Source organism: Passer domesticus, chromosome 5 (assembly GCF_036417665.1).
Source record: "Passer domesticus isolate bPasDom1 chromosome 5, bPasDom1.hap1, whole genome shotgun sequence".
In the NCBI taxonomy this organism is placed as follows: domain Eukaryota; kingdom Metazoa; phylum Chordata; class Aves; order Passeriformes; family Passeridae; genus Passer; species Passer domesticus.
Window position 1 is genome coordinate 53,576,291 of NC_087478.1, and position 25,384 is coordinate 53,601,674.

Sequence of the window (25,384 nt, forward strand, 5' to 3'; positions counted from 1 at the left end):
CCATATCACCCACCCCAGAAACTCAGGTTCTCACAGGGTAAGCTGACAGCTGCTGAGGCACACTGTTGGGGGGAAAACCACTTTAAATGTGGAAGATGATCACACCACTGAGCAAGCAGCATCAGAGAGGAGGGAGAGGCACATTTAAATTAGGAAACACTGGTGCCCACACTGAACTTCAGCCAGCTACTCTGTATTGAGAGGTCTGTTGACCACAAGGAGCCAAAACCTTCCGGGGATTTTTTTTTGTCTCAAAACCACTTTGATAACACAAATATTACACTGTTGCACCACTGTAGTGCCCAGATGCAGTCACAGTGCATCTGATGAACCGGAGCTACAAATACTACAACTTCTTCAAGTTTCACTTAGGAATCTCCTGTTCAGGTGCTGTTTATGTGACAATACAAATTGTTCTGTGAATTAAAGTGCAGCCTAAACTTCTCACACTGTTCGTGAAGTCCTGCGAACTGCAATCAAACCTGTCTCTTCCGACTTTGCATTTCATTTCCAATGAAGGCAGCGACTGAGCTTTGGGTGACTTCAGTGAGCTCTAGAGCAGAGCCCAAAGTGTTGAACATCTCTCTCCAACAACAGAGATCTGGTTAGAAACCTAAATGCTGTGCACCATCAACCAGGAAATCCTTCCTCACCTACCAGTTCCTAAAACATAAAGAACAACTTGGCTGAATGAAGCAGGAAGGACATTGAGGTTTATCTCTTATTTTATGACAGGTGTCCCTTCTGCATTTTCATATAAGTTAACAAGCACAAAGTTGTCCATACCCCATTTCTAGGAGTACTCCTGTGACTCAAAACAACCAAAGCTACTGACAGCACACATCCAAAATCCACCCAGGAGAGCAAAACACAAGACAAGGCACAAGCATACCTGAAACACAAGTCAGTCTGAGCCTGGTGCCTCCAGCCAGAGCTGACAGAGAGTTGCCAGTCTGTATCAGCTGATACAGGTGTGTTGTGGTAATCAGGTGATCGGGTTAATTGAGTCTCCTTAGTGCTCTCAGGATCATGACACTAAGAGCAGGAGAGAGCAGAGCTGCCAATTGTAAATGAAGACACAGAGAATTGCTACAGGTGGGCAAAATTCCTGCCTTGTGTTCACACACCCCAACCTGCAGAGGGCTGAGAGCCATGGACTACAAACCCTGGGCTGAAGCAGTTGGCACAGTCTCTCTCCCCAGCATGACTGGATGATGCACAACCCTGAACTCTTCAGCATTCCCCTCTCCCTGGCAGATCCCAGTGTGACCTTTCTCCTGCTTCATTCCTGGCATGGGAAGGACAGGAAAGGTGCTTATTTCTGAGCTCCAGCCTGCAGCTCTTAGAACAAACTGTGATGCCTTGCTATCTCCCCTGCCCCTTTTTACTCATGTAGCACCTATTCTCAACACAGGAGTGCTGGCTGGAATTGAGGGAGTTTGCACTGAGATAATTTTCTTCACATGGGGTTATATCTTGGATTTTTGCTGGAAAGAGTGTGGATAACCCTGGGATGTTTTAGTTCTTGCTGAGCAGGGCTTGAATCGAGCAAAGGTCTTCTCACCAGTCAGGGAGCTGGGGGGTGCACCAGGAGTTGGGAGGGGACACAGCTGGGACAGCTGATCCCCATTGACCAAAGGGACTTCTCATACCACAGTACATGTGAGGAGGAGGAAGTGGGGATGCTGGCAGTGATGGTGTTTGTTTTCCAAGTCAGTGTTAAAAGTGAAGGAGCCCTGCTTTCCTGCAGAGAGCTGAGCCATGGGCAGTGGTGATTGAATTCCGTGTTTTGCTTTGCTTGCAGCCCATGAGTTTTCTCACTTTCACCTTCCAATTCTCTCCCCCATCTCTCACTGCAGGGCAGTGAGTGGCTGTGTGGGGCTCAGATGCCAGCTGAGACTAAACCATGACAAAAGGTCATCTAGACCAACCTCTTGCTCAGAGTAGCATCACCATTAATGCTAGACCAGGTCACCTGCAGCTTCATCCAGCCAAATCGTGGGCATTTCAAAGTTTGGAGTTGCCCAACAGCTCTTCAGATGACTTATTCCACTGCTAAACTACCCACATGGTGACTTTTATTTTTTTCCTCAGGTCTATTCTCAGTAATCTCAGTAATCTCACTGGAAACTTCACACAGGGGTTTCTCTCCAATTTAATGTCTTTCCCCTTTCAGATAACTCCCAGTCTTATCCACTGAACTCCCCCACTAACGAATGCTGCTTTGCCCTTACATTTTCAAAAGTTTATATAGGACATACAGCTGTAAAGCTCCTGTTAAATATGACCTAATTTAGTTCCAAGTTTAGCATTACCAGGACATTTTTCAGGGATGGGAATTTCACAGGCTTTTTGGCAGTGCAGCCATGTGATTTTATGAAATAGCATTCAAGCACAACATTTTCAGAAAGGCATTCCAGAGGAGGGTATTTACAGGGGTATCACTGTTTTCCAGGGTTTCTAGGGTCCCAAAAGTTACCAAGCACCATTTGGCTGTTTCACACAGCCAAATGATTCTGTTTCAGGCCTGCCTGCATCAAGAATCCCCATGGAGCTGTCAGACACCTCCAGCATTATTTCAAAAGCATCACAGAGAGACCATGAAAAAGGTCAAGAGATCTGAGTCCCAGGAGCACCAAGTGCAATACCAGCCCTTCCAAGTATGAAAGAAGCAAGCTGGCAAATCCTGCCTCTGCATTCTCAATAGAAGACAAAAAAATCAAAGGCAGTCTGAAAACTGTGATGTTCTAACTGTCCTTGGTCACACTGTGCAGCTCCCTTTGAAGCCAGCAGGACCACAGGGGAAAACACTTCTGAGATGTTGCAGTGGTTCTTGGAGCATTGCTTTGCTTTGGAGGGAAAAAAAATGCCCCAAACCCTAAAATCCATGTTGGACTGTGCATTCTGACAGAAGAACAATGAATGGGCATAAGGAAGCAGGAGATGCAGTGTAGGTGATGCTCAGCACAGCATTTAACAGCACTTTGAAAATTACACTTGAAATATAATTTGGACATAATAAATGGAATTGAGAGCACCAACACCTTGGAGGTGATAAGATCTCTTTAATCACATCCATGTAAACACCTAGATTTCAAAGAAGGGAAGCAAGAGAAATCAGAATGGAAAGGAGCAGCCTGGAAAACCCAGAGAGTAATGACAAAATTGCATTCATCACTGACCAGGACATCAACGCTAAAGAAGAGCCATGCTTTGCCAGAACAATCTGGCAAAATCAGACAATGAAAACATGGATTAACCCTGTTACCTGACATGGCCAAGCTGTCTAAATTCTCTTCAGGGTTTCTCTACGTGGGGAAATGAGAGAGTGGGTAGAGAGCCCCACTTTGCCAGGGAGCTACAGAAACAGCTTTACAGCCACATCACAAAGGAAGTGCCCAGAAGTCAATGAACTAATTTAAGCTACAGCTCCTCTGCAGACATAAGGTCCATGTCTACACAGTGCCTTAAATAGAACACATTATGGATTCTCCAGTTGGCCCCATGTAGAGAAACTGCACAGGGAAAGAGAGAGAGACCATGCCTCAAATTATTGCACTGATTTCTGGGATCATCTTTATTGCAAGCATAGAAGAAACCTGGAACAACTCCATTCAAGTGTGACAAAAAGGACTTCAAGGGCTCTGTTTATGAAGAAATTATTTCTGCCCTAATTTTACTCCTACTTTTGCTTTCAGAGATCTGCCCTGTCTCTCCCAGGCAAAACGTTACATTGAGTTCAGGTAAAAAACCAAAGTGGAGTGACAGACATCTGCCATGTGCTTGGGAAGAGCCAAGGAGAAGAGTGGGGATTTAACTGTCACTACAGGGAAAAGTCACAGGAAAAAGAAAATGTAGAATTTCACATTTTCCAGTGATTAAACCCTTTCTGAAGATGTCTGAATGGCAACAAGGATTGCTGAGGATTTTTGCCTCTCACATAAAACTCGCAAGTCAAAGGTCCCAAGCTCAAAGGGCCCATGCTCAAAGGACTGGATTTGTATCTTTCAGATGTATTAATCAAGAGTTACTCTGAGATAAAATTAAAATGCTTTCTAGAATGAGCAAGAAGGAGTTCATTGAGCAGGGAATTTCTTTAGGCCTAATCACTATGCTGATGGGATTCCCATTACTAGAAACTTACAGTTACAATCCATGTAAGCCCTGGAAAGGATCAAAATATTAATCATTTTGTCTGGCTGAAAATTATCCATCAAAGCCTTGTTCAGCCAGAAAAAAATGGGATAAAAATCGAATTATCTTGTCTATAAAACATTGATGTACCAAGAATCAGTAAAGATTCTGGAATTTCTGTTGACCCCCCACAGTGAGTTCTGTTCTCTCTACTTGACAAGTTCTGCTGTCTCCCCCACAGCAAGTAGAGAAAGATATAGATCAACTGGAGCTGTGGGAGGTGGTACCCTCTGGAAAAATTGAGTCTGTGCTGCAGCAGCTCTACACAATCCCCTTTCTGGCAGGCAAACAGTCAGTTTCACAGGTAATGGTTTAATAAATCAGGGAGCTCACTAGAATGAAGTCTGCCAAGTGTGTGAACAGTTTTTTCAGTTCCCTTTTGCCCTCCAAAACCAAAAAGGTATTTGTCCATAGACTAGAAGACAAAATACTTTTTAGTTAGGGGATTTTTCTTCTTCTCTTTGGCCAGCCAAATGTTTTCTTCTGCCAACAAGAGAACTCTTGGATGTGTTGTTGAAAAATTATGGAGAAAAGAGAAAGCTTCTACTTCAAATCATGTTTTTGCATGTTTGAAAAATCTTTTCAGCTAGTTTTTTCCTAGCTGAGAGTTTTTATATTGCTGAAAGTAACTAAAATGAAGAGAGTTCCTCTCTCTTCTGCTTCAGCTGGTGGTTTGTGAAAACATCACTTTTTACAGAATATTGTTGGAATATCCTTCAGGCCAAAGTTTCACATCTCTTCCATCTGACAAGTAGGGAAGTGATCTCTGCTCTGTGACACACCTGCATTGTGTGGCTCCAAACCTCTTTATTTTCCCTGACTCTTACTCCAAACTTCACCCTCCAAATTGACACCCCAAAACTTCTGTAACTGGAGAAAACCCATCACTCCTCCTCTCACTCCTCAGGAAATCAGACTTCAGGTCATTAGGTTCCCTAAACCAGAAGAATCTAAGCATTCTCTTTTGTCTCTTGATTCTGCAGAAACTGCTAGTGCTAGATGAGGACCCCCCAGCCTGTAACTTTGTCCATGTTCTTTTTCATAGACAATGATTGACTGAAATGGGCATATGAGTGTTTTTTAACAGTGCATTCCAGCAGAGAGTTTGTCCTTTGTGCCTGGATTGTTACAGTGGCAGCATCTGTTTCATGCTGCCATCAAATCACAGTGATGTTTCCACTCTCTCCTCAGGCTATGATGAATGTAATTTTCCAATGTTTGCCTGAATCCCACACAGCACTAATCAGCAATTATCAAAAGCAGCAAACACAAATAATTAAGATATTTCCACAGCATGCAGGCACAGTCTTCTCTGGGATGTGTGCCTCACACTGTCATAGCCAAAAATGTTATCTGTACCACCCAGGAGAAACCCTGAGGGGAAGGGCAGCTTCATCTCCATGTCTTGATCCCAACTCAAGAAAACAGTATGGATGAGGCATCCAAGTGATTTTCCGTTTTCAGAGGAAGAAGGGCCTTAAAAGTGACACCCTCTGTTCCATAATCATCCTTGTAAACATGGGGAAGCCCAAACAGGGGATGTAACAGCATCAGGTACCTTTAGTGTCTGACATCATTATAGGTGCTATGGCAGATCAACCAGTGTCCTTCAACCCCTCACTGCCAATTTCTCCCAAATACAGCCCAAACCCAAGTGATTTCCGTCTTCCTTGTATTGATTCTCAGTCACATCTCCCTGTTTGCTCCAGTCCGGGCTCCTCAGCCAGCCTCCATTTCTGTGATGCACTGCAGCCAGGGGCTCCTTTGACTTTGACATGGGGGATTTATTTTTGCTAATTTGTAATATTTCCACTTGCTACAATTAGGGGAATACTAAATAAGCACGCTTACATATTCAAGTGTACTTATCTCAAATTCCCAGGAATAATCAGTGGATCTGTGTGAGCATGCTGAATGGGAGGGAATGCCTGCTGAAAAGCCTACACACCCAGCTCCCCTCTCTTCTCTCCAGCTTATTTTTGCTGCTGAAATCACCCATTCCAATTTGGAGCTGCTGTAAAGTGGCAGTGCTTAGAGGAAATCAGTGGACCTACAGCAGTTCCCATGGCCCAAGATCTCTTAATCATGCCCTATTATAAACCAAGCAGGTTTGATTTGACCAGTAGTCTACCAAAAGTCCAGACCTGAGAACCTCTCTTCCCAGAATCTTATTTAAATCTCTGCTTTTATCTTTATGTGTGTAAATCTGCACAGAACTGACTCCATTCAAATGAATTGAATCAGCAGAAGCTCAAACAGGTGTCCTTAATGTGAATAATTCCTTAAAGGACAAGAAACATGAAAGATTTTGCCTCCAGGTTCTACATTTTGCTACTTGCCTTGATCAAGGCCTTTTAACCAGAGAGAGAGAGAGAAAGAGAGAGAGAGAAAGAAAGAGAGAGAGAAAGAGAGAGAGAGAAAGAAAGAATCTTGTGCATTTATATATAGATATCAACGGTATTTCTCATTTCTATAACTACCCTTTAACTTTTGGAAGAGATGCTGACCATTACCTTTTAAGTTTTAAAGCAAACTCTATGTACCAGAAACCACGCTGCACATGAGAATATATCTATAAGGTGATTTAGATCAACCAAATTCTCCAGGGTTTCTGTGCATTCTGCAGCATCCAGTGCTAGAGGACAGACAACAGGGCTGCCAGTCACTCCAGCGTGGAACAAACTCCAAGCTCCTCATCTGGCATGGATGTGCAGGGATAGGCCTGCGAATGCCTCTGTCTGGATCCACAGTTCCTTGTGATCACGCTGCCCCACTTGTGATCACACATCCCACAGAGATGATCAAAGGACTGAGAAAGTCTGCCATATGCTCCAGGAGAGGCTGGGAGAGCTGGGACTGTTCCTGGAGAAGGAAAGACTCAGGAGGGCCAATGTGGGTACATCCCTCACGAGGCAGGGTGTAAAGACAGAGCCAGACTCTTGTCAGTGGTACCCAGTGACAGGCCAAGAGTCAATGGGCACGAACTGAATGACAAGGAATTCCACAGAAACATCAGAAAAACACTGGTTTTGGCTGTGATGGTGATTGAGCAGTGGAACACATTTCTCAGAGATATGGTGAAATCTCCATCCTTGGAGCTACTCAAAACACATGGTCCTTTGCAGCTGGCTCCAGGAAACCCTGCTTTGGGCACAGAGGTTGGACTAGAAATCATCAGATATTTCCTCTACATTCCACTCAGCATTTCTGTGGTTCTGTGCTACTGCTGAGCAAGAAAATAACAATCTTCAATACCTGGCCCAACACAAATGAAAACATCACCCGACAACTACAATTATTTGTTAAAGAGTGCAAAGATGAAGTATTTACAGATACCATCCATTCTAAAATTGGAAACACAAGGAATGACAAAGGAAAGGATGGGGAGTCAGACAAGGGGACAGAAGGGCAAGGATCAGGATGCCCAGCACTTTAACTACTCTTTAAACTGTAATGGTAACATTTCTTCACCCTCCTAAGAAGACAAAAGTGATTCCACGAGCCACAGACCAAGATGTCCATGTGGCCCAGGGCTGAAGGACAAGTACCATATTCCTTGGAGAGCTGTGACGAAGGGGAGCACTGGGAGAGGCCTCCAACTTATCCCTCGTGGTGATTCTGCTCTAAAGGCCGAAGTCCAGGCAACCACACAGACTTCAAACAACTCTTGTGTGTCCTGGAGTCCAGAACACCAGGAATTCTCTCTACCTCTATGCCCAGGGACTTTGCAGAGTCAGGTAGTGATGAAGGTAGTGTTGGTACTCAGATTTTCTCAGTGCAAATTGTCATGTGTGTTGGACAGCGAATTTGTAGATATGGCTTTTTTTTACATAGCTATTTATCCTGAAGACTGGGAAGGCTCAAACTATTACTTGGAAGGCTGGAACTTGCTCACAGCATCAATGGATTATAATGTCCCTTCACCATATTTATGAGCAGGGAGGCATTCACCTGAGAGGCATTTCCTAGCATGCCCATAAACTTGCTGCTTCTACTGAGCTTCACATCATGTGACTCAACAGAAACCCTAAAAGAAAGAGTGCAGCAAAGGGTGAATTAGTCTTCTATTAATGCAGTAAAAAGTATTGCCTGGAAAAGTTCAAACAAATGGAAATTGCAAGACCTTTTTATATCTCAGTTTTCCCATCAGTCACAATCTCATCTTCCACAGAGATGCTGCTCACACAAGCTGTAAATAAAATGAGTCACAGAGCTTTTCTCCCATTTAGCCACAAAACACCTGCCTTGCTCCAGATGTTACTGAATAGAAATAATCAGAGAGGGGTTTGTTTTAAACACTAATCACCAAGATTATATTATTAAAAAAAAAAAACCAAACAAAAAACCTTGGTTTTACTCATGTTTTTAGTGTAGTCCCACTCTGGGATCACGGGCTTCATTCTTCTTGGTGCTTTATACCAGCAGTTCCTGTTGTGACTGGGTGACAAAGCACTGGAATTTCATTTGGAATAACCACAGAACATCATTCAAGCAGCAGCATCTACTGCCTTCCTACATGTCATTGTTAATGTAATTCCTGCTCAGTAACATATTAAGAGGTGCTGAACTCCACAGGAATTTAGGGCACTTGGAAAGATCAGCTTGGAAATGCACAGGGACTCGCAGACAAATGCCCTCAATTGCTCCCTGCTGCCATAAGCGGCTTTTGTACTACAATTTCATGGCTGTTTTGTGCTCATTCACTTCACACTGATAATCTCACAGGGACACTGGCTTCCCCAGAACCCAGCCCATTTCAACCAGCTGAGCTTCTAAGTGGTCCTTAGTCTCCTTTCCTGCTACAGAGACATTCTGTAGGGGCTTCATTCCCTCCCATGGCAACTACCTGTAAGGAGTGACAGGACAAGCAGGAATGGCTTCCAACTGACAGAGAGCAGGTTTGGATTGGATATTGGGAAGGAATTCTTCCCTGTGAGGGTGCTGAGGCCCTGGCACAGGTTGCCCAGAGAAGCTGTGGATGCCCCATCCCTGGAAGTGTTCCAGATTAGGTTGGATGGGACTCTGAGCAAGCTGGGTGAGTGGAAGGTGTCCCTGCCCATGACAGGGAGGTGAAATTTAAGATCCCTTCCAACCCAGACCATTCTGTGATTCTATGATCCTCTCCCACCCTGAAACAAAGAAACAAAAATCCCCTGGGATGTATTTAATAGCTCTCAATGTGATGTAGAGGAGTCAGTCACCTCCTATCAGCCACAATGCTCTGAAAAGATCCTGCTGTTTTAATTGCTTCAGTGTTTCACCCTGAAGAATATGAAGTCCTGGAGCTGGGGATAAGTTTTGGTGGAAATCACTCTTAAATGAAGGATACTCATCTCCAAAGTGTATGTAGATTATGTTTCCAGAAAAAAAAATCTGGTGTTTTTAACCAAGGTCTGCACAAAGTGAGATACACACACAGACTTAAAGTATCGCAGCAGAGATTACTGTGAGAGAAATAAAGACTTCATTCCCCTACACTTCCAGATAGTATTTATCTGCAGGAGGATTTAGGTTCTCTTTTAAAAGTGAATAAAGCCTGGCACATATTTAACTTCCACTACAGTAAATCACATTTTCTGATATTTTCTACAGTAGCTTTATCAGAGGAGTGTTAAAAAATTCTGGACAACAGCAGGAATTAAAAAGTTTGCTTGCTCTGTAGACGTCTCCATGAAAACTGACCTTTTCCATGTATCTTAAATAGTATAAAATTACTTCTCCATCTTTCACTCATGTTTTTCATAAACTGTTCCATATTAAGTTCAAATATATGCACAGGAAAAGAGAACAATTTAAGTCTTCACTAAAACAGCAAAATGGGCAAAGTAAAGGATACTCATGTCTTTATTTGCTTTTTTTTAATTATCTTAAAGCATATACTCTGTGTGATCATAGAACACTGTTCAGAGTCATGTAACACCAACAGACGAAAATATATTTGGTGTCACTTTTACACATCTTTCCTTTAAAAGAGGGGGGTTTTTCCCATATATTGTGTTACAGTGGAACCTGATAGGCAAGATTCTTTCCTTCTGGCCAAACTGAAGCTTTTATTTATGTAAAACTTTGTCAGATGTGAATAGGAAAGGAAGACCCTTAGCTGGTTAGTTCAGAAGAAATTAGTTATGTTGACTTGCACCAGGGCATTTTTCATTGTATATAGGACCAATGAGCTGCACAAATGCAGCCAGTGAAATCTCTATTCCCATGTTCCTCACATTCATTTTGGTACCCAAGTCAGGAGTAAGAACTGAGTAAGTATTACCAAAAAAGAGACACAGAAACCAAAAGACCAACACTCCCCCACTCTGCTACCCGTCTGCCAGTCACAAATATTCCAGGCAGGATGTGAGGTTGTATGGATACACTGATCTGTTCTGGGCTGCTCTCTGTCTTGGGGGATTTCAGCAGCCTTTGGAAGGTGTCACAAACGGATGAGATCACAGACACCTGCAGGCCAGGAGAAGAACATCCCAGTTCTGTCAGACAGAATGCTGGCTTTAAATAGTCATTAACAATAGTGGCTCTATACCCTGCTATGATATCCAGCTTCCATTTGCTACCTTTAATTAATAATTGAAGGTATTGGCTCCCATTGTTTCCAACTGCTGTTCAGGATCCCCAATAAACAGATTGATACCCTGGATTAACACAGCACAGCGTGAGCATCCCCAGACCCTTGACTGGTCTAAGGGACTGACACAAAAGCTCCCTTCCCATTTCTGAAACTCCCGAGACACAACATGGTTTCTCTCTGACACTGAAAAGCTACCAAAGGATGGGAGCAGCACATGAAATATTCACAGGGCAAACAGACACAGAGCCAAAGCAGATCAGAGCAGAATCCAGGCCTGCCCAGACCCCAGGAAGGCTTCACAGTTTGCACTAACACCAAGATCTTATTGCATTTTTCATCCCAAGTGGCAACAAGATGCCGTGCTGGAGATCAATTCAACATTACTCCAGGAGGACCAAAGCAGCAGGTTCAAAATCTCCACACCAAACATACAAACTTGCTGGAGACTCAGCAAAAGCTTTACACAAACTGTGTGGTTTTGACAGATTAGCCACAGGACAACAAAAGGCAGTGGTCTGGTTCATGCCACTTTTATGTCTCAAACACTGGAGGATCAATAAAAACATAAAGGAAAAACGTGCAAAATGCTAAGAGCAAAAATGCCAGAAGCCAATGTGGCACGAAGTCCACAGGAAGACATTAACCCATTGTGATTTATTGCACAAATTTGTTCAAGACAAGAAAATTTGTGTCAGAGCAGTGTTTTCCTCACAGGCAAAAAGATTTCCCATGTGGTGTTTGGAGCCTTAAAGTTAATCCATCCTTCTGTTGAGCTAAACCAACCCACCAGGGTGACTTTGGGTTCTCAGCTCAGCTGGCAACACCCAGTTCTGGCTGCATCCCTACACTCCAATGACCAATTGTGGATGTAACCCTAGAAGTGCACAGCCCTCTGAACATCACCCTGTCACTGCACAAACCCTGCAGTACTCACATCCTACCCTCTTCAGGACTTAAATATTAAATACCACAAGAGTTTAAAGCCTCATTATCAGTAAATATTCTTCTCTTGCAATTAAAGCCATTTCTTTATCATCCAAATAATCATAACAAGGGTATGTACCCCAAGTAGCCAGATAATTTTTAATTTCTCCTTCTAACTTTCCAAATTCCATCAATTTTTTTTTTTTAAATTGCAACTGAAACAACCAAACTTAATGATACTAATTGAAGTTGCACGTGTCAGGGCAGAGGGAAATAAGAATATCCATGAGTAGTTCAGAACATTTGCAAGTGATTTATTTGCATTAAAAGCCACAACAACAGCCAAAATCCAGCAAATCAGGTTTGTTTGGTCAAATAGAAAAGCACCAAAGGAAAGCTACGTCCCTGAAAGATGGAATTGGCTTGTTTGGGGCTGAAGATGAACACTGGAACACACTGAAAACAAACTAGAAGACTCAAAGAAGAAGGCAAAGATACATCTAAACACCTACCATTGCCTGAGTGATTCCACTTGAAGGCAGGACCCTGTTGCCAGTCTCAGCTCCCACCATCAATCCAGACTGTGTCATGACCCAGCTGCCACAGGAAACTAAAAAATCTTTCATTCAGAGTTTAGTGCAGAATTCTGCATGCAGATTTGTGTTCAGAATGGCCAAACAGCAATGAGCTAAACATTAAATAAATTAAAAAGCTTTTTTCTTTTTGTTCCCAACCTGAAAAAAAATAGTTCAAATCTATTGTGTATTCTCAGTATTCATGACAAATGAGCTGGAGGATCCATCTGGGTAGCAGCCTAGGAGATGTGGGGCTCTAAATGCCACTTCCACTACACCTGGGTTTCACTCAGCAAAATTCTTATGTGAACTGAAAACAGGTGAGGTCGGATGAAAAGGGTGACCCGTGAAATGCACCTGTCCTTGACCTGTCCTCCTCCTAAGGATCAACCAGTGCTTTTTCTGCAGCTCTCCCTGCAACAGTGACAACTGCAGGCTCCCCTGCTCCAGAGCCAAATGTGCTATTGCTCCTACCTAGTGAGAGGAGGTCACCAAATATACCATCTACAATTACAGTTTCTTCTGCTAGCTGTAAAAGGTTTCTATTCAAGAGTTGCAATTGTCTTCTCCTTGGAATAAAATGTGAGGTATTTTAGGAAGCTCTTAGAGGAGCTGAGTGGATTGAAGCATTGTTGTGCTAATTAAAGCTTCTTTGATTTTCCAACGCTTAATCTAACACTCTGTGAAGTGAACATTTTTATAGCAAGGCCAGATATGGGAGATAATTCAACTCCAAAAGTACCCAGTAGAAGCCTTGAGCACAGAATGTTTCTTATCTTCTTTTCTCCACAGGCTGAGAAAGAGCACGAAATCGTGGTGTTTCTGCAGCCTTCTGAGGGGAAAAAACACAACCCTGTTTACTCCTGTGGGCTCTGGGTTACTTCAAGAGCCTGTATCTGGCTGCTGCAGGCCAGAGCAGCTGCTCTTGGGGACAGCCCTGAATCAGATGCCTGATCTGCTCTGGCAGTCAGACCATCTGACTCAAACTGCCAGCCCTGTAGGCACCTGCTCCAGATGCTGCAGAGGATGGGATGGGCAACACCCTAACACTGGGGAAGGGTGCACCCATGAGAAAAGTCTGGTTTGCTTTCAGAGCTAAAAGTTGTTTTATGGCTTGGAGGAGTTTTAGGATTCTTATTCACTGAAGAAGAAAGACCTGGTTTCTGCATGGCAAGAGAGTGCATATTCACACCTGTGATCCTCAGGATTCCATAAAGTGATTGTTTTGTAGCCATTAATCAAACAATACACAAAAACTCACCAACTTCCAAGATTAACTGACAGATAAATCAAATTTATGTTGAAATCAACAATATTATACAAAGAAGGTAAAAGGAAAATCGCACCTTGTTACTGAAGGGACTCAGTCCCTCTCTGTTGAAAGTCTGCTGAATTATTGCTCCTCTTAGAACACCCTTGCCAAAGAAGCTGAAGAAAAAAGGAGCTTATTCCATGGATCCTCATGTCTGTTACCTAAGCTATACCTGCAGAGACGTATTTTTTTCCCCTCAGTGTAGGATGCTCTAGAGAAAACCTATATAGGAGGTGGCTTGGTGTAACCAAAGGAAGGACTCAACATACAACTTTCTTGTAAATTATGAAGTATAAAATACAACATAGGAGGATTTGCATTTTAGGGCAAAAAATCCGACACATTTACTTCTGAGATTAAGTAAGGAGTTAATACAGAGATTCAACTAACCCAGTACACAGTGTTGGTTGGATTTTTTTAAATTTGTTTTTGTTTAGTTTTTTGGGGGGGTTTTTTGTTATTTTTGGTTTTGGTTTTTTTTTTTTTTTATGGAGTGATTTTAGAGGGCAAAATCATGTCCTAGGACCTGGTTCTGAATGCACAAAACTTCAACAGGAAATAAACAACAGGATCTTTGCTGAGAGCAAATGGGAGAAGATTGCTGCTGCAGAGATGATAAACAAGCTTTTTTTGGTTGAGGTTGGGTTTTTCTAAACACAAAAATGAGAAAAGAAAGAAGCAATGAGACTTTAGACACACCTAGAGCCAGCAAAACTCAATGACAGTGATCACCCCCTTGACCACCACAAAGCAGCCAACAACAGACAAACAACTTGGACCAGACCCGTTTAAGAACACTGCAAATCCTTACTGACAACTCAACAAAACAATTTCAGACAGTTTGTAAGTGATATTCAATCAACTGACTAAACACTCAAAGCGATCGAATGAATGAGGGTTTCATTGACAAAAGCTTTTCTCAACCAAGAAGGCAAAACAAGTCAGGCAATAAAATCACAGGACAGGACACACAAAATGTTCTGCCTCGTGTAAGATGAGGATAATTTCACTTCATTTCACCAGTGTGTGATCAGCATTCTGTGTGCATCCCACTGTTGAAAACTGCCCCTATCTCCTGAAAAACCCATCTCTAGGTGGACTTCCAACACACAACAGCTTTGGCGCAAAATAACAAGCATTTTTGTCATTGCCTTCTTTGTGAACAACACAGCACTGGGACACGTCATGCATGGCTCTCTCGGCACGCTCTGCATGAAACACACTTTGATAAAACAATTTTCCATGGGAAACATCAACTCATCAACTCGCTTGGATTTGCTGACGTTCAACCCAACCCAAAGCCCATGGTCGGTCACACAGCAGTTTGAAACCTGGTTACAAGTCTGGACTCAGATAATGTTAATTAATACCCACAAACCTTTGGAGGGTGCAGTCAGTGTTCCTGGCCAGTAGGTTTAACCTGATTTTGAGTTTTGGTGGGATTGAGTGATGTCTCAGAAGTGAGGGCAGCACAGTTTGGCCCCAGAACATTATGCAGGGCTAGGTCCAAAGCCTGCACAAGCCAAACCTTTGAATTAATTGCACTGTAAAGCTGGACTTATCATTCATAAGCCTCTCAAAGCCCACAGTCACATTTCCCACTCACTACATTGCCATTTCTTATACCACTCAGTAGGAAAAACATCAATAAAGCAACCATTCATTTCAGACAGAACTGGCCAATAGTGACAGCAGAGAAACCAGACTTCAGAAAATAACCAGACAGAAGAAACCTGGGTAAGATACTTAAAAATTATCTTTAATTGATGCCAAGTATGAACAGATGAACGAGTACAGAAGGCATAGATGAAAACTATGCATTTCAAATAGTTCAAGAACTCATAACATCAGATGTTCTAAAAATGCTAAGTCAAACAATTTCACTATTTGGAAGTAAAATGAGCTGTAATGTGACAATGAAGTACATACTTGACCCAAAGTATAAGCGATTGGTAAATGGTGGAAATAAGTACAGCTGTGTCAGCTTAAATGGTTTGTTGCCCTGATGGTGCACTTTCATATGGAGATTATTCAGTTTATATATTTCACATCGGCAATATTTGATCTTTAAAGTCAGAGGTATGTCTGAGAGGCCATTTACAGTTCTATTGACAGCTGTTATTTATTCATTTCAAACCGACATACTGCAAAAAACCCAATATTTTACATGTAAAGGAAAGGAAAAAATATTTCATCATAGCAGGTTATAGGTAAGGGTTTGCTGAATTTAGTCATAAAAATATCATTTTTACTTTTGTACAAAAGTAAAATATATGTTTGATCCCAATTACATTACAGAAATGTCACTGAAACAATAGCATGGATCAAGACTGATGCACCTAAAGGAACTTAATGCAGTGTCTTCATTTTATTATAGAAATTAGAAATGGAAGATGATTTTTTAATATATAACTTCTAGTGACATTTGCTAGAGCCTGTGAACAGGTGAAATATACAGAATTACACAGATATTCACAGAAAACTTGAGACAAATTTGAGTTAAGACCTCAGTTTCATTTTATTTCTTTTGAAAATATCAAAGCATGCTATGCCTTGACAGCATAAATTGTTGACCTCACCAGTGGCAAGTTCACCTGTACTGAGTGAAACTGTAGAACACCCTGAAGTTTCTTTTTTATTTTTTTGCAGATACAAATACTGACACCTTTAAGAATACTTGATAAGCATTTCAGGAAAAAGAAATTCCCTATACCTGATTAAGTAAAGCCAGAACAAGAGAAAACAGAAAAAGAAACTCAGCCTGAATTAAGTCCAACCAAAACTGAAGTGTAGGCCCCTGGTTAAAGCATCTCAGAAAAGTAGCCTGTTCCAGACTTGCAGGAGGCAGGTCTGGGACAAACTTGCCCTGCTGTGCAATTGCAAGGACAGCTTTCCAGTTCCATCCAGCTCTGTGGCTGCTGAGGCTGAATCACACCTTGGAGCTGACTCTGCATCCCTGTGAGTCTGAAATTACTCTGAGGGTCACTGGCACGAAATTACTCTGAGGATCACTGTAGTCTGCTGGAAGCCTACAGGATCAGACCATTCCTGGAAAAGTTGCAGTACCTCCCTCTTTTTCAGGTTAGAGGAAAAAATTAATCCAGAATGGCACCCCTCAAGCAACAGTTACCAAGGTAGTGTTTGGAAAGGAATACATTCTCTGCGTGTATTGCATATGTGTGCAGAAGATTTTGTTCTAAAATACAACTTTCCACCTTTTTCTAATAAATTTCAGATGTTTATGACGTAGTGTTGGTTGTGTTTTGTTTAATAAATGCACATATAAGAAACTGCACTGTTCAAGTGTGGACTGTGGAAAAAGTGAAACCCTCAGCTCCTTAAAATCAGCAGCTTTTGAGGTTACACTTGGGCTGCAGCTTTCTCAAAGTAGAAACTTACTTCCTGTACTTCTGCCTAATGAAAACTATTGTCCCTTGGTATAGAAAAAGCCCTGTCAATACAAATGGCCACTGCTCCTGTTGTCAGTTTGGGCAGCTGCAGCCTACAACGAATGACACACAGCTGGTTTGCTAAGGGTCTGATCTCTGAAATCTCTGCGTGGGCAAAAACCACTGCTGCAAACAAGACGACTTCGGCTGAATTTTGTCCTGTCTCCAGCGCTTCGTTCTGCCTCACAAGTGCTTGTCCATGTGACTAACAGTACATCAGGCTAGCACCTGTGCAGTTCTGTAAAGTGGAAATGAATTTCCTTGGGCAACAATTGTTTTCGGCTTCCCTGAAGGCAGCAGGATAGATTATCCTCACAAAGGTGTAAACCAGTAACAAAGGGAGGGACTCACCAGAACTAGCACCACGATCAAGCGTTAGTTTTTCCCTCAGTAAGCCAGGCTGTGAATCTGCAGCATCATTTACCAGGAGTTTTGGTGCACGTGGACACCCCCTGCACAATGGGGTCACTTCTGGCACATCTAATGATTACTACAGGCTTATCTGTCTGAATGGGCTTGTGAGGCAGATGAGGTAAACTGCATTAAGCCCCATTGTGTTCGGAATTAAAGCAGCCTTAATTCAATTCAGGTTACTTCCCTTTCAAAAAGAATGACTCCAAATCAGATTAAGGTTGCTTTAATACTGCAACAGAATGTCCATGCTGGGCTTTAAAGCAGTTCAACAAATCTCCTTTAAATGCACACCTTTCATTAATTCGGATTAGCTTTCCTGAAGTCCCCGGTGGAGATAAGGCTTAGGACACCCCATGCAGGGAATCTGCACAGGTTTGCTAGGATGCTGTGAACTCACAGCCTGGCTAACTGCACACCAACTTCCTCACAAGGTGACTAAATACAGTTCATGGCCTGTGCTGGAGCTGCCACACAGAGGGTTCGAGCTCTCAGCAGTCTTGCAGCAAGCCCTGGGTTCTGTGAAGGAACAGGGTGCAGAGTCCTTCATTTTCACTCTCACCCTTGCTCCTCTGCCCCTCCCTAGTGGTCTAGAGCTAAGTATGGTAGAACCAGATGGGGAATTCTGGCAGGGATACCAGTCTATGGGATTCCTGCCCACTGACTCTCTGCTCCATTCCTGTCTCTGCACTGCAGTGCGCTGCTACCTTGCCCTTGCCAGGTAAATTCCCTCATCCCTTTCCCTGAGTGGATGAAGGAGAAGCTGTACAGGACCAGCTAAGAAGCACAGAGAGGCACAGAGCAGTGGGTGGTGGTGGGGGTGTGGGGAATGACTCCTCCTGCTGGAACAGCTTTCTTCCCCTCACCAAATTAAAGACTGCAATATCCACTGGGTTCCCTGCCCAGCACAACGTGGGCATCACTTCCATGAGGTCCCTACCAAAGGAATTCTCTTGACTCTTTCAGAGAAGCACTACACTGGCCATTAGATAATTTTCAGTCCTCTTCCAGTTACATAAAAAACCCCTTAGAGTACACCTGTGGCAAAAAGAAACATAAGGGCCAAAAGAAAAAAAAAAATATAAAAAGAAAAGAAAGAAATAAAGAAATAAAAAAAGGATCCTTGCTGATAAGAACAGGCAGTTTGTTAAGTGCACCTTCAGGCCCACAAAGACATTTCAGCACTCCTGTGTAAAGGGAGTAAGAACCTTGTTTTTGTTGTTTATTCTTTTGTGTCAAACTTGTCGAAAACGCATGCCTATGCTACATGAGGTTAATTCCTGTACTCCATATGGGTTGAGATCCTTTGCAGTGAGCTATAAATGGACAAAGCAACATTCAGGCTCCCCAAACCATGAGTTCTTATGATCCGTCCCAGTCTCTTGACCAAAAATCGCTGCATGCAGTACTTTTCTCTGTGCATAAGCAGAATGATCATCACTCTGCGCATTAAATTAAGGTGTGCATACCCAGCTGGGGCAGAAGGTACCCATGTGAGGCCTCATCTCCCAAATGCATCCTTCTGACCATCGGTCCCATAGCACTGAATTTATTATTGCTGTTTAGTTTAGTCAGATGGTGGTTTTGTAAGCTGAGTGCAGCATTCAAGTTCATTTTGACATCAGAAATCACATCCTATGATTCAAGGGTTTGGGAAGATCAGGACCATTGGAATTTAATGGGGAGAGAGGTGTACAAAGGGCAAGGGTGTGAGCAGGGGACAGGAAAGAAGCTTTACAACATCTACCTAGAAGATGTAATGCCCTGTTTTATCTGATGCTTTGCACTTCTTGCAGCAATTGGAGCTCCCTCAGTTCTTGAGCTTTCTTATCACTAAGATTCACAGAAGTCACACAGTGAGAAATAAAGTCAAGTCTTTCTGGAGACCTGGCAGGTCAAGCTTGTGCGTAACTGCAGAGTTAGAGTTGGTTTTTAATTCTAAGTGCTTTGATTTTATTCTATATATACATGTGCCTGCATATGTGTGTGACACACACAGGAGCAGACATATATATATATTTATTTATACACATATATACATATATCAGAAAGATAGGGGAGGAAAAGATCTGTACAGCGTGGAAGGAGATGTGTTCGACAGCAGTTGGCCACATGCTAAGTGCAGAATGAAGATCCTCAACTTTGTCTATTTGAAAAATTGAGATTAGTGCCTATACCTTTGTTCAGATCAAAGGTCATTATCTTCTAGGGCCTAGCAGTCAAGGCTGGCTTGTTGCAGAAGATACCTTCTCCTAGCATTGCTTCCTTCACCAGGAAATGACGGAAGTACAGTAAGATCAGGGACCAGGAAGAGGAACATGGCTCAAAAGATGTAATGGGATCTAAGATCTGAAAGAGGATGGAGCAGACAGGGATGGGAGGGCCCAGCAAAGCCTTCCCATTTATCTGCTGGGCAACCTTAGAGAAAGAAGAGCGCAGTCCTCCAGTCTGGTTGCCTGACTGAGCGATGCCCAGGCTCCCGTTCTTCCTGTGCCCTGCCCTGCAGGGACAAGCTGCCAAAGGGCTCCCTCAGGGAAAGGAAGGGCAGATATAGTGATGCCTATATGAACAACCCGGGGAAACCTGAAGCCTCACATGTACACAACTAGGAGGTTTTTGGCAGAAGCCAATGCAGAGCCCTGCAGCATCAGACTGGCTGGGGAAGGAAGGTATTCCATGGACACTGATGGTCTCTGCCTGCCTCTTCTGCATGCCTCTCACTCACACTCGATCTTTCTATTCCTAAACATTTACATGCTGTGCCAGTAGACAGCACAGGACACTCCTGACACACAGGACTGACTGACTCCTTGTCCTTTCCCTTGGTGTCTCTGATCCACTCAGTTCCTGGAGGCACTTTCAGCAGTTTTGGGGGGTGTAAGATAAAGGCACTGCACAACTCTCTCAATCAATCTGCTGGGTCTCTTCAGTGAGTTTGGGGGGGGATATGAAAAAGTCTCAACTGATGATTGCAAAAGAAATCAGCTGCTGCAATTCGGATGCATATAATAGATAAGTTTCATTTACATTCTGAGAATGCACCAAAAAGCATGCATCTGCACCTTTCATCTATAGAGGATACTAGGTTTTTAGTTGTTGCTATATATAACTTGACTTGTTAGTTTTCCATATAGCTTTCCCTTTAAGGGATGGGATATGTTCCTTTCCGACAAAGCCTGGACAAAAGCCAACACATTTCCCTGAGCAATGCAGGAAAACAATCAGGTTTCTCTAATCAGTTCATTCAGGCCCTCAGCCTATCAAGTACTTTTTTTTTTGCTTTTATTATTATCATTATTGTTGTTATTATCATCATTATTATTATTACTGAATTCATGCACTAATTAATTCAAGTTACACTTTAATCAAATAGGCCATAATGCTGAATATTTGAACATGCTTTGATCTCCAAAAGTTATTGTTCCCATTTGACTAACATATGCACTTAAATACAGTACTTTAAATTACTAGTCAACAATTTAATAAATTAAGGAGTGCACTTCTGGTGAATGCAAATCAAAAAGAAAAAGAAAAGAAATGTAAAAAGAGAGGAGAAAGGACCTATTTTTAGAAGATTCAGATCAAACGAAAGCTTATCCGCTATTGTCTGAGGTAACGTTTCAAACATGCGATCATAAAGTAAAGAGTATCAAATTCAAACATGCTTATATTAAACTCCATTGTGCTATCTTGCAACAGAGGGGCTTAAAGTTTTGTATCCAGCTCTGAATGAGGGGCGGGGGGGTGGGAAAGTGTTTCTATCATCTGCATGTGAGAGGACTTAGCAGCATTGCAGATGTTTTTTCTTCAGTTTTGTTTGTTATTCTCCTTTTAGGATATTTCTTCTATGGACAGCAAAAGAGAACAGGCTTACTTAGGTTTTTTAATAAGGTGCTGTGTGGATCTGTAGGTTGGAAGGATGGAATCTTTCACAGAGGGGGCAGAAGGAAAATTTGCACTCCTTCATGAACACCACGGCAAATGCTTGCTGCAGGTTTTGGCTGATCTTTTTTTACTATTATAATCTGATGCACTTTCTTGCAACTGTGTAGTTTTGCAGAATATTTTTACTGGAATCCATGCATATGCTTAATAGCTCTAAAACCTGTCTTGTTTAGTTTAAGATAACTTCATCCAAAAAAAAAAAAAAAAAAAAAAAAGTAAAAGAAAGAAAAAAAAAGAGGAGATAGGAGAGGAAAAGTTTAGGTCTAGCGTCATAACGGCTTAAAACTAAACTAGTTCAAATGGTTATCATTTGCCAGGTGGAAAATGTTCTTTTGAAAATAAGCAAAATTTTATCTTTCATGGATCCTGGAAGCTTCTTTATCGCAGAGCAGAGATTTGCAATGCAACAATGCATTTACGAGGTAAATAAAGCATTCAAAGACTATCAGTAAAGCATCTACAAAGTGTGACTGTGTCACTAAAGTCTTCAAGCTGTGAGTGGGGATTTTGTCTTGGGTTTGTTTGTTTGTTTACACATCAGTCAGCAGCTTGCTTTTATTAACACAGTTTTGGTTGGCTACAGTGCAGTTGCCAGTTCTGAGATTAGCCTCTCTAAAATTGTCTATGCTATTATTCATATCCTCTTCGATTTCCATGTACTCAGATTTGCTGATTGTGGAGGAGCTGCGGCGACTGAGATCACTGTCAGATGCTAAATTAGGGGAGCTAACGTGAAGTAACTGAGCCTGTTCTTCCCCTTCTGTTTCTCGGTGGTAGAAGTAGTTGAAGTTGGACACGATGACAGGTACAGGCAGGGCAATTGTCAGCACACCAGCGATGGCACACAAGGAGCCTACGATTTTGCCTCCAATTGTCACAGGGTACATGTCACCATAGCCCACAGTGGTCATGGATACCACCGCCCACCAGAAAGCATCAGGGATACTTGTGAAATGAGACTCAGGTTCTTCAGCCTCAGCAAAATACACTGCACTAGAGAACAAAATCACCCCAATGAAGAGGAAGAAGATTAGTAAACCTAGCTCTCTCATACTTGCTTTGAGGGTCTGTCCCAAAATCTGGAGGCCCTTAGAGTGCCGGGAGAGTTTGAAGATTCGAAAGACTCTTACCAGTCTGATGACTCTCAGGATGGCCAAGGAGGTGGCCTGCTCTCCTTTCTGAGTCCCCTCCCGCTCGGCCATCTCAGTGCCCAGAGTGATGAAGTAAGGGATGATGGCCACAATGTCAATGAAGTTCATTATGTTCTTGAAGAAATCAGTCTTGCTTGGGCAAGCAAAGAAGCGCACCACCAGCTCAAAAGAGAACCAGATGATGCACAGGGTCTCCACAACAAAGAAGGGATCTGTGAAGATGTTGGATTTATAGACCTGGGTGGTGTTGTCAGTGCGGTGCACTGTGTACTCCTTGTCCTCCTTCAGCTCAGGTAATGTCTCTAGGCAGAAGATCACGATGGAGATGAGGATCACCATGACAGAAACTATGGCAATAACCCTTGCCGGCCCAGAGCTCTCTGGGTACTCAAAGAGGAGCCACACTTGGCGCTGGTACTCCCCCTCCGGCAAGGGTCTCTCCTCATCTTTAATGAATCCTTCATCTTCTCGGAACTTCTCCATGGCCTCCTCACCCAGCTCATAAAATTTTATCTCCTCAGAGAACATGTCCAGGGGGACATTGACAGGCCGGCGCAGCCGACCCCCGGACTGGTAGTAGTAGAGGATGGCGTCGAAGCTGGGCCGGTTGCGGTCGAAGAAGTACTCGTTGCGCAAAGGGTCAAAGTAGCGCATGCGTTTCTTGGGGTTGCCCAGCAGCGTGTTGGGGAACTGGGCTAAAGTCTTCAGCTGTGTCTCGAAGCGCAGTCCCGCAATGTTTATCACCACGCGCTCACAGCACTCGTGGTCGTCGTGGGCAGCGGGCTGGTAGCTATCCTGGGGGTGGCCAGGTAGCGCAGAAGTCTCGTCCATGTTCTCTCCAGCCATCACGGTCATGGTGGCACAGAGGAAAGGGGACCACGGGGCAGGGGAGAAGTGAGGGAAAGGGAGGAGGAGGATGGAGAAGCACAGAGAGACCCAGGGCGGTTCAAGGGTGGGGGGGTTGAGGTGGGATAGAGAGCTTGAGGAAGGGGTGGAAGTGGAGCCTAAAGGATGGAAATACCCAAAAGGGGAAAAGAGAGGTGGAATGAAGGGAGAGGCATCAGGGATGATGGGAAGGTGAAGAAAGAGGGAAGAAGTACCTTTAGGGGGGGCAGAGGGCAGGTAAGGTGAGGGGTCCTGTCCCCCACACCAGGAGGCTGAAGGTCTGTGGAGTGCACCCCCAGGCTGGGGTTTCCCTCCCCAGCCGTCTCCTTTAGCCTTTAACTCGATCCGTCCACTTTTCTCGCCGGTTCGACCATCGCTGCAGCTGCTGCCACGAAGCTACCACACACACACACACGCACACGCACATACACATAAAATAAATAAATAAATATAGAAATAAATATATAAATCATGGCTGGCTGGGAGGTGAGTCCTTGCAATGCCAACTCAGCAAATTTCCATCACCTGCCTCTTCCTTTCCCCCTCCCACCACCACTACCACCACTGCCCTCTTCCTCTCCTCTTTTGTGCTGGGGAGGGAGGGAGGGATGGAAATACTCTGCTTTGAAGGCATAAAGATCATTTGCAGGATGGAGGCTGCCAGGGAGGAGAGAAACAGAATAAACCAGCCCCCAAGCCCCTCCACATACACACACACACTCAGGCGCAATGGATTGGCTTTCACATCGGCAAGAACATCCCATTCTGCCCAATACAGCAGTACATGCCGAGTTCTACGCGTTCCTACACATCCCCGGACATGCACCAAGGCCTCCGAGGCAGGAAGGTGCCCAGAGCTCATCGGGAGGGCTTCCCGGGAAACTTCAGCGGGGTCAGCTCCTGCAAGGAGTCTCCCGAGCACCGCGCTCCCCGCTGTGGAGACTCAGCTGAGCACTGACAACTTCATCGTACCAACTGGGCGGCGGGGGGGGAGATTAGGAGGGGGGGAGCAAAGCATCTCCTCTCCTGCTTTGCAGCAGCTAAAGGTAACTGAGAGAGAGAGAAGGGGAGGGAGGTCGACATCCCAGACCCAAACCGTCCAAAATCGAGTGTAACATCGGCAGAGAGAAGGGGCTTTTCCTTACCTGCTCCGGGTGAGACGCGCCGCTTAGGAGTAGGAGCCAGTGCCGGAATGCGTCAAGTCGCCTTGCAGCAGCATCCAAAAAAACCAAACCAAAACAAAAACCGCAGCGGCAAACTTAACCCTCCTCCTCTTGCGCCCCTCTTTATAACGCAGCGATCGCTTTACAGGGCTGCCTGCGAGACACTGAAATATTCATACACTGTCTTAGGCTGCACCAAGGGCGAGTGGGTTTAATTAGTTTCTGCTGAAAACCGCAGTGGGGAGTGGGGGTGTGCGTGGAAAACAGTGCAAAGTACCTTTTCCAAAAGGCTTGAGTTAGTCAATAAAATCAAGGAGTCCTAGATAGCTGCTGGCTCTCCAGCTCTCTTCCCTTAGGACAGCTGGAAAAGAAGCCGGGCGCTGGGCAGCGGCGGCGCAGGAGATGTCAGAGCGCCGCAGCCCTGCAGCCGCATCCCCGGAGTCGGTCTTGGCTCGTCCCGGCAGCAGCAGCGGCGGAGGCAGGAGGAGGCAGGAGCTGGACGCATGTGGCAGGAGCGAGAGGGCTGCTGAATGCATAAGAGCGAGGAGCAAACTCGAGCCATTTCTTGACGCTGCAGTATCAGCAGAAACCTGAGAGCTCTTTGGTGCAGCTCGGGGATCGGGAGGGCGGGGGAGCCGGGGGCCGGGGCTGGCGGAGGAGGGAGGGATGCGCGCTGCCCCCAGGCCGGCCGCCCCCGCACGCTGCGCGCCGCGCCCCCGACGCAATGCGGGCGGCCCCGGGATGGGGCTGTGGGACGGGGCTGCGGAAGCCAGCGGGATCCTGGGCAGCCGGCAGGGG

General features: G+C 44.1%; 1 protein-coding gene and 1 long non-coding RNA gene across 4 annotated transcripts in view; one reads left to right on the top strand and one right to left on the bottom strand.

Moving 5' to 3' along the window:
* Nucleotides 1-6,936, top strand: part of LOC135300757 (uncharacterized) — a 37,758-nt gene extending 30,822 nt beyond the window's left edge. The window contains exon 5 of one of the 3 annotated variants that reach the window (XR_010362530.1): nucleotides 6,801-6,936. This is a non-coding gene — a long non-coding RNA (uncharacterized LOC135300757). Of the gene's footprint in view, nucleotides 1-2,506; nucleotides 4,661-6,800 lie in introns of those variants that run through there. The other 2 variants (XR_010362526.1, XR_010362525.1) reach the window with 2 other exon arrangements.
* An 8,384-nt stretch (nucleotides 6,937-15,320) lies between these two features.
* On the bottom strand, nucleotides 15,321-23,433 carry KCNA1 (potassium voltage-gated channel subfamily A member 1). The gene has a single exon (XM_064420545.1). The coding sequence runs from the start codon at nucleotides 23,391-23,393 to the stop codon at nucleotides 21,918-21,920; it is 1,476 nt and encodes a 491-aa protein (XP_064276615.1). The 5' UTR covers nucleotides 23,394-23,433; the 3' UTR covers nucleotides 15,321-21,917.
* Nucleotides 23,434-25,384: the final 1,951 nt, after the last annotated feature.